Source organism: Eptesicus fuscus, chromosome 4, assembly GCF_027574615.1.
Source record: "Eptesicus fuscus isolate TK198812 chromosome 4, DD_ASM_mEF_20220401, whole genome shotgun sequence".
Taxonomy (NCBI): Eukaryota; Metazoa; Chordata; class Mammalia; order Chiroptera; family Vespertilionidae; genus Eptesicus; species Eptesicus fuscus.
Window position 1 is genome coordinate 106,422,079 of NC_072476.1, and position 16,621 is coordinate 106,438,699.

The following is a 16,621-nucleotide window of genomic DNA, read 5'->3' on the forward strand; positions in this document are numbered from 1 at the left end:
GCAGCTCCTGAGCCTCTCACACTGGTGTCGTGCGCTCTCCTCCATCGTCCTCACCTGGGCCTGGAGGGTTCTCGGGAGGGACTGGCAGGGGGAGAGGGGGGAAAGTGGGGTGGGGGATGTGGAGTGGCATGGAGAAGGCACCGCCTTAGATGCCGTATCTGGATGGAAGTCAGAGCTGACGCCTGTGGGGTGAGGAGGAGGGCCTTCCAGCCACGAGGCAGAGGAGCCGAGGCCCTACTGGGTGGAGAGAAGTTAGGTCACTTGCCCGAGGTCACCCAACTCGGATTCAGTCTGCCTTTGCCTGGTTTTAAGGAACAAAATCAAAGCCTTGATCACCATTTTTCCCCTCTTCAAGGTGATGTGTTATAATGCTGACGTGTTCATTACAATAAACGTGAATTTAATTTTTGTCAGTTTCCACTCTGAACATTTCCCAATTTTGAGAATGGACATATAACTTTTGTAATAAGAAAGCGTGTGTTGAAAATTTGCTTTGGCCATTTCAGAGAGAGCTGCTCTAAGGTTGATATTTCTAAAACAGATATTCATAGCCGTGTGTCCCTCCTGCAGATCAGTTTCGCCCCGGCGTGCGGTACCATTTCTTCCTGTACGGGTGCAGAAACCACGGCTATCAGCTGCTGCGCTCCGTAATTGGATATGTAGAAGAATTGGGTAAGTTACATGGATACGTTTTCTTAGAGGTCAAGGTAACGCGAATTGACAACAGTTGGATTCTAAACATAGATTAAATTGGGATGTTGAGTTCAAGAAGGGAAAAATAATGTGTGTGATACATTTAAAATTATTTAATGGTTACTTATTCTTACTTCGTTTAATTTTTGTATTTCACAAATTTATTGTCATTGAAAAATATCTTATTTCAAAAATACTTAATTTGTAGGTAACATAAATTTAAACAGCTGTTAACTTATGCCAGACCATCAATAAAGAGGGGAAAATGCAAATGGAATCCGTTTGAATAGCCACTTAGAGATTTTGTGTAGGTTGCTGCCCTAGATTGCAAGTTCTGCCTTTGCATGTTTGGTTGCTAGCTTCACAGCCAAAGTGTGTGTAGTAATATCTGTGATTAAATAGGAAATAAGCTTTTCATGTGAAGTGTAGCTCTTTTTTAAGAAATATATTTTTATTGATTTCAGAGAGGAAGAGAGAGGGAGAGAGAAACATCAGTGGTGAGAGAGAACCAGTGATCGGCTGCCTCCTGCAGGCCCCCTACTGGGGATCGAGCCCTCAACCTAGGCATGTGCCCTTGACAGGAATCGAACCCGGGACCCTCAGTCCACAGGCCGATGCTCTGTCCACTGAGCCAAGCTGGCTAGGGCTAGCTTAGCTCTTTTTGAGCCTAGAAACTCATTAACTGTTGATGTCTTACTCTGCGTTGGTGAACTCTCCCTCAGCTGTTGACCGTTTCCCTTTTCCAGCTCCAACCGTTGCACCAAATTTCACCGTGGAGGACACATCTGCGGATTCGATCCTGGTGAAGTGGGACGATATACCCGTGGAGGAGCTCAGAGGCTTCCTACGAGGCTACGTGTTTTACTTTGAAAAGGGAGAGAGAGACACCTCGAAGATGCGAGGTTTGGAATCAGGTAAGTTAATCACTCCAGTGACAGCAGTGCTTCCCAGAAGCTCTTCATTCACTACAAATAACGGAGGAAGGAATGCTGCTCCTTGCTTTAATGCTGGTTTCCAAAACTCCGAAAAACGGGGAAGTGAAAATGCAGTCAGGTTATGACTATGAGAATGTTAAGGTCAGAGCTACATGATAAATGAAGTGTGCAGTCTTTCAGAAATCATTCAGGGTATTTATTCGGAAGCCTTGGACTCTAAGCCCCATCTCTTACTAGTCTGGCTTGACCCATACCATAGCATCTTATGAAGGTTACTTAAAAAAACAAAAACAGTCTTCCTGGACTTATAATAATGGAGGAGGAAAACTCAGGAACCCAAAGGATAGCTTCGGCGCCTCCTTTGTTTTCTGACAAACAGCCGCCCTCACAGCCACGGCCAAAATGAACTGAGAAGCTTCATTGCCTCGACTGGGGACGAGTGTATCCATCAGATCTTAAAAATACAGCCAACCCCTGACACCTGTAAGTGCATGCCCAAAGAATTTAGAGAACTCAGAGCTCCCAGGTTTGCAACTACAGAAATACTGATGTAGGCTTCTGGCTTTTCCCTATGTTGTGTTTCTGGGGGAGTCAGATGTTCCTTACTCGCAGCCACATTACTCAAGCGTGTCATCTGATCAGTCCGAGGGCGTTCATTTTGCTTAGTGACCTCTCCCCGGAAAGAAGCCACTTTGATTATTCAGTGCTGGGCTGACAGGTAGAGAAGGGCATCCGCGTGGAGACGCCGACCAGCCTGCACCAAGTCCCTTCCCCAGAGCAGCTGCCTTAACTGCACCCTCCAGTCACTGAGCCTGCATTTCCTGAGCCTTCAGAGTGGCCTATGAAGGAGGGAACCCCTAAATACCAGATTCCACGGACATCAGAGTCTGCTGTAATTGTCCTCAAATGCTCAGAAATTTTACACTTGAGCCAGTTAAAATTCTAGCAGCTAGACTTCCAGTGCGACCTGGTGGATTGGTCAGTAAAATTAGAGTAAGACAGGAAAAAACACACACAACAAGAATGCATAAAGCCAGAGACAAAGAGAACTAGAGAGGTGGGAGTGCGCCAGGAAAGAGGATTTGGACATGGGGGCTTTGGGAGGGAGTGGTGGGATCCAGGGGGCAGTCAGCGTCACTGAGAAGTCATTGGATTCATCCGGAGGGGCCAGGATCAGAGCGAATGTCAGGATGGATCTGGGCTGGACATGGGGGGTGATGGAAAGTCTGCGTGAGGAGCAGCTAGAACCCAAGCCCTCCGCCAGCTTCATGTGGCTGATAGGAACGCCTCTGCCCTGCCTGACGACAAGAGGGATGTTTTTTGGAGAAACTGAACAAGAGCCTCCAGATGGGATGGGATGGGACAGAGGGGAGGAGACACCTTAGGAACGGCATGACCTTCCCACCCAGCTAACAGGACGCCTCCGGGCCTGTGTTCTCGGGCCCGGGATGAGAGGCGCTTCCTGTGGGAAAGGTAAGTGGGTCCTCGTGGAGGACATCACAGATGCTGACAGTTGGGTCGTCCCAGGGAGAGCCAGCTCATGCCCAACCAGGAGTCAGTGGGGCCCGCCCCCCCGGGAACCCACCCACGCGCAACGGGCCTTCGTGGGCCTTTTAGTGGCTCTGGAACGGGGGTCGCCGCCAGGGGTAACCGGGTGGCTGAGAAGCAGGAGCCAGAGGGAGCCAGAGGGAGCCAGAGGGAACGGGTTCCATGTGGGGCAGCAGTCATTTAGAGCAGAGCAAAGCTGTCTTGGGCCGCTGAGAGCTACTGTGCGCATTAGAACTGACACACTAACGGAAACATCAGAAGACAGGTCGGAACTCCCTCAGAATTAAGCTGGTCCCAGACTCTCAACAACGCACCAGATTCTAGAAGGCATCACTGCTGTGTCTTCAAAATGCTGAGTGAAAGTTATTTCCAGCCTGAAATTCTGTACTCGGCCGTCTACCAACCAGTATGCGAGCAGAATGGAGACATGTTTAGACATGCAGGCCTGCACACGCTTCCTTCCCGCACGCACCCTCTCTCAGGAAGCCGCTACACCAGTGTACCCGTGAGGACGTAGTGGGGCGGGGGGTCCAGTCCAGGGCAGAGGCTCTGGGAGGAGTGGCCTGGTGCGGGGGGGGTAGCAGACTCTGGAGGGGGGAGGGAGGCCAGCAGAGGGTTGGGGAAGGGCCATGATCCTGGGTCTTGGTTGTATTGGACCACGTAGAAAGTTGTATTGACTATTCATTGGAGGATGTGGGAAGAATTAGGAATGGGTACAGAAGGCAAATAAGGGTAAAAAGCAGTTATAACAACAGAAAAGCAAGACAGGAAACATCAGACCAAATTTCGTCTTAGCACTAATCCATATTTATATGCTCACAATGATGCAGACACCAGCTGTGCCAAACGTGCTGATGTTTCTGGATGAAGGATGCGGGGTTGGGGGCAGAGGGGTAGTGGTGAGAGCGAGCGAGCGAAGCGTCCACCTGTGGGACCCTGGGTAGATAATTCCGAAATTTAAAAATCAAGCACTGCCCATCCGTGTTTGTTTTGAAATGGTTGGACCACAACTTTCTGCGTGGTCCCACACAACCAATATCCACGGAAACAACATGATTGTCAAGTGGGTGTAGGTGGGGGGTGGGGGGCAGGAGCTGGCAGGGAACTGCTGCTTTTTGGTTCTTAGCTCTATAATACGATTTAGTTTTTTTAAAAACTTTTTTAAACTAGTGTCTTGTATTGCTTTGGTTGAAATTTAAAAAACAATAGTTTAAACAATTCTTTTCTTTTATTCTTTTCACTTTTACTATGGACACTGTTACAGACGTCCCCATTTTCCCCCCTTTGCCCGCCTCCACGCAGCCCCCGCCCCCTCCCTCTGGCCACCACCACACTGTTGTCTGTGTCTGTGGGTTATGGATCTGTGTGTGCTGGCGAAGCCCTTTCAACAGTTCTCTGCTTTCGGGAATGACTGAGGGGCTGCCTCACTGGTGCCTCTTTGGAAAGCGTCTGTTTCTGGGTGGTTTGGAGTCTTCCCCACGGATGGGTACTCTCGCTGCCTCTGGTCTCAACACACAGGCAGGCCCGACGGAGTGACCGCTGCCCCCCCCCCCCCTCGGGGGGCTTGCTCATGGCTTTTCATGCTCTTCGCAGCAGGAAGAGAAGCGACTTGTAGTCACTGCCTTCCCCGTGCCGGCCGTTACTCCGGGCAGCGTGTGTGAGAGCTTCCCCCGGCCTCACCAGACAAGGCCTGACGCTCTGTTTCCTGGTTGAGGACGCCCAGGTTCAGGGGTTTAAATAAAAGGCCCAGCTCACGTGGCTCCTCGGCGGCAGCGGTGGAGCGTGGCCGTGGCTCTGGCTGGCTCCCCGGTCCCGGGCCTGCAGATGGGCAGCCGCTGGACTCGCCTCCCAGGGACGCGGGTGTGACAGCTACGGTAACCACGGGTTTAAAATGCATCGAGGTGATCATGGTCCTCTTCACTTTAAAAACAGGCCGTTCCGACGTGAAAGTTAAGAACATCACCGACATCTCCCAGAAGACACTGCGGATCGCCGACCTTCAGGGCAAAACCAGTTACCACCTGGTCCTGCGGGCCTACACGGACGGCGGCCTGGGCCCCGAGAAGGGCATGTTCGTGGTGACCAAGGAGAACTGTGAGTTTACTGGGCCGCGGAGCCGCTCCCCCCACCCAGAGGCACAGGGTTCCTAGCCACCTGTGTGCAGGTAGGGGTCCCCTTTCCTAAGGTTCCCGCCTGACTGCATTTTTCCAGCGGGGACACGGCAGGGGGAGAAGGCCCCGAGAGGACGTCGGGTTGATTCTCGTGAGTTACCGTGCAGATCACACACGCGCTTACGTGGATGACTGCGAGCTCGTGGTTCTCAACTGGGGGGCATTTCGCCTCCCTGGGGACACCCGGCAGTGTCTGCTGGCACTTGGGAGAGCTAGGGGTGCGGACCCTAGAGATGCTGCTACACTTGCTGCCATGTACGCAGCTGCCTCCCCCCGACGCCCACAGACACACACAGGGAGGAAATCCCGGGCCCGCAGCGTCAGTAGGGCCGAGATTGAGAAACCCTGCTCGGGAGCATTGAAGTGCGAGGGTAGGAGCTGCTGACGCACTCGAAGGTTACACTTGAATCGTTTCAGGGTTCCTGGAGCAGGCGGGTCTTCTTTCTCCTCCGCTACCAACTTCAGTGTGTTCTGCTATAAATGTAGTCTGTACTCCACCCTGGAGGTGGGGGTGTTAATATCTGCAACATTCTCTTTCCAGCCGTGGGGTTGATCATCGCCATTCTCATCCCCGTGGCCGTGGCGGTCCTCGTCGGGGTGGTGACCAGTGTCCTTTGTTACCGGAAACGAGAATGGTAATGGTACCTGCGTTTACTTTTGCTCTTTTGCTTAGTTTATGTTTAACACGTAAGTACATTTTTTCGGTTGAAGCTAGTTAGTAAAAAGAAATACTTGTTTTAGTCAGGATTAATGTTGGATCGAAGGTTGGGCAAGAGTTTGGCATATTATTTAAAGGTTTAAAAGTTAATAAAGTAAAAGGACAAATGTTTCTCCTACTGTGTTTCCTAATGACTTAAAGGAATAGTCTTTGTACTCAAAAGAAATCTTTGCACGCTTAAATATGACAGTAGCTTTATGCAAGATTAAATGTAGCTTAACGATTAAGATCTCACTTGTCTAGTGATCTATTTAGAAAATCTGGTCATTTATTCGTTTAGTCAACAGACATGGATGCCTCCTCCCCGTGAGGATGGAAATGGTGGTAAACTAAGTAAATGTATAGACTTAGAGCGTAGGAGGCGCTGGGCATTAAACCCATAACCATCCAGCGGATTGACCCCCACAGAGGGCGGGTACGGCAGGGTGGTGGGCGCCCTGAGAGCAGCAGGAGGACCCGTCACCGCAGGTGGTTGCCAGGCGCCCTATGGAGTGCCATCTGGCAGAGTGCCTAAGGATGCTCCCGGCAGAGGAAAATGACTTCTCTGAGGACCCGGGAATTGGAAAGACATTGAGCATCTGGAGAAAGTGAGAAGAACTCTGTGTCTGGGTGAATGGCAATAGGTGAAGTGAGGCGAGGCGAGACAGAGCGCCTGGTGGTCAGCCGGCAAGGTCCGCCGTGGGCTGGGCTAGGACACACGGTGGTGTTCATGCACCGACCGTCCTCCCCGGCCTTAAAAATACCCCCGTTTGTGACAAAAGCAAGAACTCATTCTAGCAATCCTGGTTTATAAATCAAAATAGTAATGATTGAAATCTGTAGCATGCCCTGCCCTGCCTTAGTAATAACCACATTCTCATGACCAAAAATCACTTCATAATACTGATTTCAGTATTTAAAAAAAAAAAAGCTGAAGTAAGGTGAGAGTTTGACTTTGACATTAGAGCATTTCAGATTTGCATTATCTGTTTTTTCCTGCAGGAATGTTGAATGATAAAGCCCCTTTGAGTAGCTGTGAGTGGGGAATGGCACTGAGTCTTTCTTTGGTCTGTGTTTAGTTTTTGCTCAAGACGAACAGCCTCTCTCTCTCTCTCACAGTCCAGAGCCTTCTCGCTCTCAGTCTCGCAGTCCGCGAGGAGCGGGAGAGGCTGCGTGATGCAGGACATGCAGTTGCGGCACAAACACTGGGGTTACGTGAGCAAGGCCCGCGCTTTGCTTCTGGCCTGCTGGCCCAGTCACGTTTTAATTCTGTGCTTTCCGTTTTCATAAGAGACTTGAGCGATTGTAGTTCTGGAAATAAAAGTAGGTGTTTATGTATTAAAAGTGGAGCCTCTCAGTGCATCGTGTGGGAAGTTCTAGTGATCACACTAAAAATGATCCCACTTTTTTAAAAAAATGTCTTTTTTATTGATTTCAGAGAGGAAGGGAGAGGGAGAGAGAGATAGAAACATCAATGATGAGAGACAATCATTGATCGGCTGGCTGCCTCCTGCGCCCACAACCCGGGCATGTGCCCTTGACCGGAATCGAACCCAGGACCCTCCAGTCCACAGGCCGACGCTCTATCCACTGAGCCAAACCAGCCAGGACTGATCCCATATTTTTATTTCATGTCCATTACACTATTCTTGTAAAATGTCAGAGTAGTCCTCATGATGTATTAACTATTGGTTGTCTAATCGCTAACCTTATAATTATTAAATGTACTTAATTATTCTTTATTTAAAGGATAAAAGAAACCTTCTACCCTGATATTCCTAATCCTGAAAACTGTAAAGCGTTACAGTTTCAGAAGGCTGTCTGTGAGGTAATCCTGTGTTTATTTTTACATTTATCTTTGAAGTACTGGCTTTTGGCATTTTTAGTCTTTTGTGAAAATTTTTAACATGCAAATGTCATCCTAAGTCAAAGAGATGGAAAAAAAATACAGGGCTCTACCATCTGCTGAATTTCTACAATTACTAATTTTAAATCATTGGTGTCATACTCTTTTCCAATATTAATCGCAGGAATAATATTGATATGGAGGGACAAAATTAGCTTTGCTCTAGTAGGCACTACAGAACGCAGAGACAGATGTTTACAAGCAGATGTGAAAACATAGATGCAATAATGTGGCTTTCCGTGGGAGCTTTGGTGCTGGCCTTAATCTCTGCCTTAAAATTGATTTCCAGGGAAGCAGTGCCCTGAAAACATTGGAAATGAATCCCTGTACCCCGAATAACGTCGAGGTTCTGGAAACTCGAACAGCAGTCCCTAAAATAGAGGACACAGAAATCATTTCTCCCGTGGCCGAGCGTCCCCCGGACGGCTCGGAGGCAGAGCCCGAAAACCACGTGGCCGTGTCCTACTGTCCCCCCGTCATCGAGGAAGAAATACCGAACCCGGGAGCGGAGGAAGCCGGGGGCACTTCCCAAGTCGTGTACATCGACGTCCAGTCCATGTATCAGCCGCAGGCCAAGCCGGAGGCAGAGCAGGACGCGGACCCGGGCGCGGGGGGCGGCTACAAGCCCCAGATGCACCTCCCCGTGACCTCTGCCGGGGACGAGGCGGCCGCGGAAGGGGACTTGGAGAAAACTGCGGGTTACAGGCCTCAGGCCACTGTGAACGCCTGGACCTTGGTGTCCCCGGACTCCCCCCGGTCCACGGACAGCAACAGCGATGTCGTGTCTTTCGGGAGCCCGTGCTCCATCAACTCCCGACAGTTCCTGATCCCCCCGAAGGACGAAGACTCTCCGCGATCCAATGGAGGAGGGTGGTCCTTCACAAACTTTTTCCAGAACAAACCAAACGACTAACGTGTCACTTCCGTCCGCCATCTCAGTAAGCTCTCATGGCCGGTGCTGCGGCGTGGGCCCGGGCACCCCTGGGGGGGTCCTGTGAAGTGTTGTCAGCGAGGTGGGCGCCACCACGTGGGTCACACGGCAGTGTCCGCTGCTTTCCGTGTAGTCTACACGGCAGAGTCACGCAGAGACTCAGCCCACGCAGCTCAAGGTCTGGAGCTGTTTGTGATTTGAGCCAAAGAATTCTCCCTTTCTCTCCCTTCCAGAAGTATTTCAAGCCGAACGCTGCCCGGCCCATACGTGCAAAACAAATCCCCCGGCAACCGCCCCCTGTTCAGTCCTTCCTGGTTTTCTCATATGGACACTTGACGGAATTGCAAGCAGGTTTGCAGGCAAGGGGAATGTCAAAGCCACAGAGGGCGTGGGTTTGCCTGCCCTTGACTCCATCCTGGATGAAAACCAAGCACAGATCTGAGGACCTTCAACACTTCTCCTCCTCTCTCCACAGCATTCACAAGCCAATGTCATTGTTTAATGTAGCGACAGCTAGGTAGCGTTTGGTTTGGCCCGTGTGCCGATCGCTGTGCCTGCTGTACAATGGGTGTCAGTCACACAGTTTTCTCAGGGGTACACACTTGGAACAGGAGACGACACTGAGCAGCCCGAGTCGGAATCGCCTTTCCTGCCTCTGGGGGGCATTCTCCAACCTCTCCGTTATTTTTCTAACTTTTCTGCTAGCTTCCCATGTCGCACTTGATTGCCTAGTATTTAAAACTTAAATCCCTAAGACCAGAGATCTCTGTTGTTGTTGTTGTTGTTTTAATCTGGGTTACTTTTTGTTCCACCGTGTCAGTTGCATACATACATGAGCGAGTTCAACATTACCCCTAAACACATGATTCTGGGGGCTTCCCATTGGAGACGGCTACTGCGCAGGGTCTTAGCGACATTCGCTCTCTGTGCACTCGTGACAGCTTCAGCTTCTCCTGGGTCACCTCGTAGCCGATGTTCCTTCTGATCGCGCCTCTTCGCCGCTCCTCTCTCTTATGTGCTCATCAGTCCCGACTGTTCGATCCAGTCCTCCATTTTTAAAAAGATAAACTGAAAAGATCACGCTTCTTACAGGGACAGTTACGCAAGGGCTCTTTAAGGTGAAATGTCACAAGATCCACGTGAGTCGACGGGCACCCCTGTGTTACAGCTGCCCAGAGTCAGGTGTCCCCCCGCAGCCTCTGCCCGCCCTCGGGGTTCACAGGTGATGTCTGGATTGGACTTGGTTCTCAGAAAAAGCAGATGAAAAGCTACAAAGTGTATCTTATTTTGTTCCTGCCCTCAGGTGGTCTATGTATTTTATCTTTTGATACTTAGAGTACTTAAAATTTTGAAATATCTTAAGTCAAGATATGCCTGTTTTGTTTTGTGTGTTTTTTTTTCCTCATCAGAGGTTCTGTAATGTATCTGTACATAATGGATCAGTTTGGGATTTTTCTAGCTCATAATGTATCTTTATAAAAACCATGTTGTGGGGAAAAGCCACGGGGTGACAAAGGGCAAGATCTGTGCAGGTGCTCGGTGTATGAATCCTGACGTTAACTGCTGGAATTCAGCTGAGTCCCCGAGCTTCCGCGATATGTGGACGTGTGGAACAAAATAGAATTTTGTACATACACTAGGATATTTAAACTATGTCATAGTTCATAGAGGTTTTCATCAATGAGACAGGTATCAAATTAGAGCATCCCTAACAGAGTTTGCTCGGTCGGACTCCTGCCCTTAACCTTCACCCGAGACACTCAGACCTGGGGCTCCCCTTTTCCCCCCGCCCGAAGCTCATCATCATAATACTGCTTGTCCCCAACAGGATCCTGCCTCATCCCCCAAGAAATCCATAGGTCCTTCCTTTTATCCCTGTAAGTTGGATCAATGTTGATCATGGGAAAAGATCAGCAGAGATTGTGTGAGCTCTGAAGTCGATACTGATGTATTTCACCCGTGACCATCTGGACCCGTGCCCTTCTAACTAATGATCTGTTTGTCTGGCTCAGGGTGACTAGCCCTGGGGCTCCCGCATCCTTTCTCTCTGTCCATGAGCTGTGTCCCACTGTGTTGTTGAAAAATGCTGCCTACAGAACACACGTTCACATCTCTCCCAGCCGAGTTCAAGTCCAGCTTCCCTCATGGGGAAGGGAGACCCTGGTGGTCATTGGGATGGGATTTCTCTTGCGAGTGACCCCCTTAAGTAAAACACTACTCAATATAAAAACACTCTTAGGAGACTTAGCTAGGCTTTTAACATTAGATGGACCTTTTGTTTAACATGATGTATTGCATGGAGTAGACCCATGTATAACTGAAGTCTTACGTGTGTCGAGCCTGCCTGTAGAAGCCTGGGTTTGAGACTGCGGTCCTGAGAACCTGGATCGTTGAGTTGAGTGTCTGTGTGCTCAGGTGACAGAGGTACTGTGTGCCTGCAGCTTAGACCCGGAAGCAGCCATTCACGGAAAAGTTCAAGGGCAGAAGTGTCAGCCTCACTCTCCATACCAGCATTGATTTCCCGGCTCATGGATCGGAGGATTTCACGGAGAGCATGTAGTCCTAAACGTTTGCTGTGGCAAAAGCCCCACTCGTAAAACTTCATGCAACTTGTATCCTTGCAGGAAATTAGGCCTATAATTTTTTAATTCGTCTTCATACCATCCATATTAAAGAACATTACTGTCCTTTCTGTATTTGAGTAATTAGATATAGTTCAGTAAAGGAGACTAAGGAATATTTTCTTCCAAAAGGAATTTGAAGTCAATTTTATGGTATTTTGAAATTAAAGTACTCCCTACCATGTCAGTATGCAGAAAATGCCATCAGAATTTTCTACTGCTCAGGCGCACGATCTGAGAAGACTTTTTGCTTGTTTATTTAAAGTAATTTTTGCTGTTTCCTGTTAAAACCTATCTTTTATGGAATCTTTTATCCTGCAAGTGTAAAATTGGGCATCTCACGAGTAACATGTGGGCTCATTAGCTAACTTCGAAGACGAGGCACATCGTGAAGGTTTAGTGAATAATTTTTCATTGACTCAGTCCCATCCCAGACTGTGCCGTTTCCAGAGTTCTCCTGAAGGGCAGTATTATGACAAGGTGTAACGTGTAGATCTGAGACTATTGGCTTGGAGATCCAGTGCTTTAGAAGTGGCTCCGCAGTTTGACAACTTGGGAAAGACTCAGGCAAACGTATCACCAGAGAGCGCATTTCCCCCTCATTTTAAGTGTTCCCAGTCCTTTGTATTTGGTGGGTAGGCGACTGGGGACGTGTTTGTACCCACCAGCATGTGTTCCAGCAAACCAACAATGCATTGACGTGCAGCTTCATCGACGAAGTGAGCACTCATTCTCTGGATAAACTATTTCTCTGCAGCATTTATTTTAAACCGGTATTTTCTGCTGAAAGAAAAGTGTCATGGTACCATGCCCATCTTTTTTAAGAACATTTTTCACGTGAGGATTTGCGTCCACCCTTCCTGGAAATGCATCTTCAAATGTCATTGGAAAGTACTTGGTTTGATGTTGGTCTGCTTCTATCTTCGTGGATTATGTGCCCAGGGGATTATCAGTGCCGGTATGAGGATTAAGGACAACAATCCACGTGTCAGGCTTGATGGTGTGTGGTAAGATTTTAGGGGATGTGGTTTGATCGAGAACACATCCAAATCCACTGAATGATGATACTGAGTTAGGACAGGATTCTGTTCTTTTTAACCTTAAGTAGTGCTTGTTTCTCCCTGTATTAAGAATGTTAATATCTTGGATTATAAGTATCCTGGTTATACAGAGTTTACCTATGCAAGACAAATTCCAACTGTGCAACACTTTAATGAAAATTAAAAGTAGTGATTTAAGAAGGAAACCTTCTGAATGTTTTTATGTGCAAGTGCCTAGCTGAAGAATCATAGAAACAAAGAAGTTTAAAAACTCTTGAGTAACTATAACTGATGGAATATTAACCAGTTACAAAGCCGTCATAACTTACATTACTTTTTGGTTGCTATAACTCAATACCGTAAAAACTAAGAGATGTGAATGGGGAAATTAATACTGAATTGACAGGGGAATTATTTTATTACATTTGTATATTTATCTCCTAAGATTGCCTTTGCAGTAGCCAATCAGAACTTTTAAAAATAAAAATAACAACATAGATCTTATGCTGCTGCACTTCAGCAAAAAAATACTTTGTATACCTGATTGAATTGCTCACTTAAAATTATTGCATTCCTTATATACATTTATTTTTCCCCTTTTGTTATTTCTATCACCATTATCCCCCATATACCCTTTTTGACCTCCGTTATGTACATTTAAAATGTACTTCTCTTTGTAATTACTCCATCTTAAATGGTTAACTTTCAGTTTCTGAACTCATTATTTTTCCTAAGCATTCCAGGGGTGTATTATTAAAAAAAAAAAAAACACAAAAAAGATTTCTGTGTGGTAATACAATATTTTGTTAAAATGTGAACAAGTTAGAGTTTAGGTTGACATTAGTATTGTGACATTTGCAACTGATCATACTGAAGAATGATTTTCATAAATTTTTAAAAATAGTCTGCCCCCAGTTTAATTCCAAATACTCTTCTCCATTACTTATGATATATCCTCCTATTTAGTTTTTTTTTTTTTCCTACATAATGTTTAGGAAAAGTGTGGATACATTATGAATAAAAGGCAACACACAAAAAGAAATCTTACTCCGTTTATTGTTGTGGAAAGTTAAGTAGTATATGATGCCTGAGATTTGTTTTTATCCCATTATTTCCACCCAAAAAGAACATGGCCTTTAAAAACACAAACAAAAACATTCAATTTAGAATTGCTTGAAAAGATTGGCCTGGACAGAGAGAGATCCCAAATTTGAGATGGTACCATAGGAATGTTGATATTTTTATTCTCTTTCATTAGCTGGCCATAAGTTCTGAAAGCGCTAGGAAATCACCATTTCTACTTTCAAAATTGCATTATAGTGAATTACTGTTTACAAAATACACATACTGTGAACAGATATAAGTTTTTGTTTTTTATAAGGTTCTTTGTAGAATGACTGTTTTTTCAAAAGGGATGTATGTTAAATATCTTCGTGTTTTTTTTTAAATAAATACTAGCAACTGTTTACTAATTTTTGTTCAGTCAGGTGTGTGCAAATGTAGCTGAAAGAGAGGGAGAGGCTGCAGATCTAAACCTGTTCCCTTCTTCATTTCTTGAAATGTTACCACTGCCGACCTTTTGTTTCTTTTTTTCTTTCTTTACCTGAATGATCAGTCATGATGTTCTGTATCTAAGATCATGCTTAGTCATATAAGGAGAAGCATTTACATATATATACAGGAAGCAAACTGCAGGTTGTAGGACATTTGTGCGACTCGCTCTCACTCGCAAAATTCTGAGTTTAATGTGGGATAAAACAACTCCACTTACAAAGCTAACAAGTATTTTCTGCCTTGTGAAAATTTGGAGATTATGTGGCATTAGGATGGAAAATTTGGTCATTTTATATTATTGTATAATTTCAGAATTTAGTTTCCATATGTTTTGGAGAACATGGTTATAGCAAGAACATAGAATATAAGTAACCTATTACTAAGAGACCTTAAATGTAAAATTAGTACGCTTGGCTGTTAACTCTTAAAGATGTTACTTATGTCTGTTTTTAAAACGTGCATGTATTTAACAATTTTACCATAGTATTGTCATGGAAAAAATAAATATATTTTCTTACAACTTACACTGACAGATGTGGGCTTTTTTTTTTTTTTTCTTCCTGTGTTAAGCACTTAGGAAAAGTGGATTCTGTTTTAACACTTTTGGTTCCATCCCTTAAGAATTATAGTGGTTACAAAACAGGGCAATCACTAAGTGGCTATGCCATTGATATAACCCTTTGTATGCTTCATTAAATCTATGTTCTATTTACCAGGGAAGCTAGCATAACAAATAGTGGATAATCAAATAGTGGATATCTGACATTATCAAATAAATCCCGGTCCTTAAAATAAGATTTTGTAATTAATTTCCTACGAAGATAAACATCAACATTTCTGGAGATTCTAGGAATACATAAAACTTTTATTGCAAGTTGTTGAATTTGGAAATATAGTCATTGACTCAGCAAAACCTCAGTAATTTTAAAGTATGAATTGATCTTAAATAGAACTTCATAGGGGAGAAATTTATTCCTACAGAGCCTGCAGGGTTGGGGAAAGTCCGGCCCCTGGGCCGTATAAGGACTGAGAAATAGTTGGTCTGGACCTGCCAAGGCCTCAGGGGTAAGTTAACTAAATGTTTGACCACATACAGCAGGCTAATTTTTAAGTTAATAATTTTGTATTGTCCTCGAATGCTTCTATAAATATCCAAATAGTCCTTGGCAGAACAAAGGATCCTCACCCCTAACCTAGAGCCGTGGTCGGCAAACTCATTAGTCCGCAGAGCCAAATATCAACAGGACGATTGAAATTTCTTTTGAGAGCCACATTTTTTTTTTAACTTAAACTTCTTCTAACGCCACTTCTTCAAAACAGACTCACCCAGGCCGTGGTATTTTGTGGAAGAGCCACACTCAAGGGGCCAAAGAGCCGCATGTGGCTCGAGAGCCGCAGTTTGCCGACCACGGACCTAGAGGAACAACTGAACTGCACGGGCCTGGATTTACCCGGAGGCACCTGTAACACGTCTGAGTTAACTGACAGGTGTTAGTAGTTAGGTACCGGGGGCCCCCAGCAAACAACTTGTTTTCCAGGTGGTGAATTCTTGAGTCAAAACAGGCAGCACCATCGACCCCAGAAACTTGGAAAAGGTCAGAAAGAGAGGGATGACGTAATAATTTGGGGGAAAGAACATTAGAGCGCTGAATAATCTTTTTTTTTTTAATGTACAGTATTCTATATCACGCTAAAATGTTAGCTTACAAACCCAAGTTCTTTACAAAAGAGCTGTAGGAGAATTCACTTTCCCCCTGGAGTGACTAACAGTGAAACTGAATTAAAAGTATTCATTCCGTCTGCGAGAACTAGAGAAGTTGAAGTAACCAGAGATGTCTTGAACTGATTTGGGATTAAACTGGAGCTGGTTTTATCCCAGAGTGATTAGTCTCACATTAAAGAGACAAGAAAAGCTTTGGGCGAGGATTCTGATGATCGAAGCGGTTAAGGGGCGATCACGTTACAGTGAGTGCTCTGAGCTGCTCATTCCTATCTGCCTCCCAACCTTCCAAAGGTGAGAACGACTTTCAAGGCTCAGCTGCACTGTCATCCCCCGCCAGGCCCCCGCCAGCACCATCCATCGCTCCGTCTTCCAACGTCTCGTCTAGACAAGTTGTCAGAGGCAGGACCCGGGGCTTATGTTCCTGTCCTGGAGGCGCTTGCACAACCTCCACCCCCTTCCCCTGGGCTGCGGGGCGAGCCAGGAGGCCTTGCAGAAGCCGTGTGAACAAATGGGCCCTCCTAGTCCCCGATCACCCGTGCAGGCAGCCCTCACCTTTCAGAAGGGGGCCCGGAGCCCCATTTCCTCCACGCCCACTCGGCCCTGTCCGTTCCCGGGGTGGCTGACGCAGGTTTCAGGCCCAGGGCAGCTGCCGGCCCGCCTGGGCTGCTCGGAAGGCTCGGGGTCACCTCGTACTCCCCGGGTGGCCTCAGAGAAGCTCCTCCACCTCTCCGCCTCAGCTCTGAACCTACTGTTCCTGAGTTCAGAGCCTTCCCGGTGGTGTGAGTATTGCTCCCCACAGAAC

General features: G+C 46.6%; 1 protein-coding gene across 1 annotated transcript in view; it reads left to right on the plus strand.

The window, feature by feature from the left end:
• The window catches only part of LIFR (LIF receptor subunit alpha), a 78,715-nt gene extending 64,093 nt beyond the window's left edge, over positions 1-14,622 (plus strand). The window contains exons 15-20 of the mRNA XM_054715314.1: positions 571-672; positions 1,440-1,607; positions 5,109-5,270; positions 5,889-5,982; positions 7,794-7,872; positions 8,240-14,622. Of these exons, the coding sequence (XP_054571289.1) occupies positions 571-672; positions 1,440-1,607; positions 5,109-5,270; positions 5,889-5,982; positions 7,794-7,872; positions 8,240-8,863 (1,229 nt within the window). The 3' untranslated portion in view covers positions 8,864-14,622. The remainder of the gene's footprint in view (positions 1-570; positions 673-1,439; positions 1,608-5,108; positions 5,271-5,888; positions 5,983-7,793; positions 7,873-8,239) is intronic.
• Positions 14,623-16,621: the final 1,999 nt, after the last annotated feature.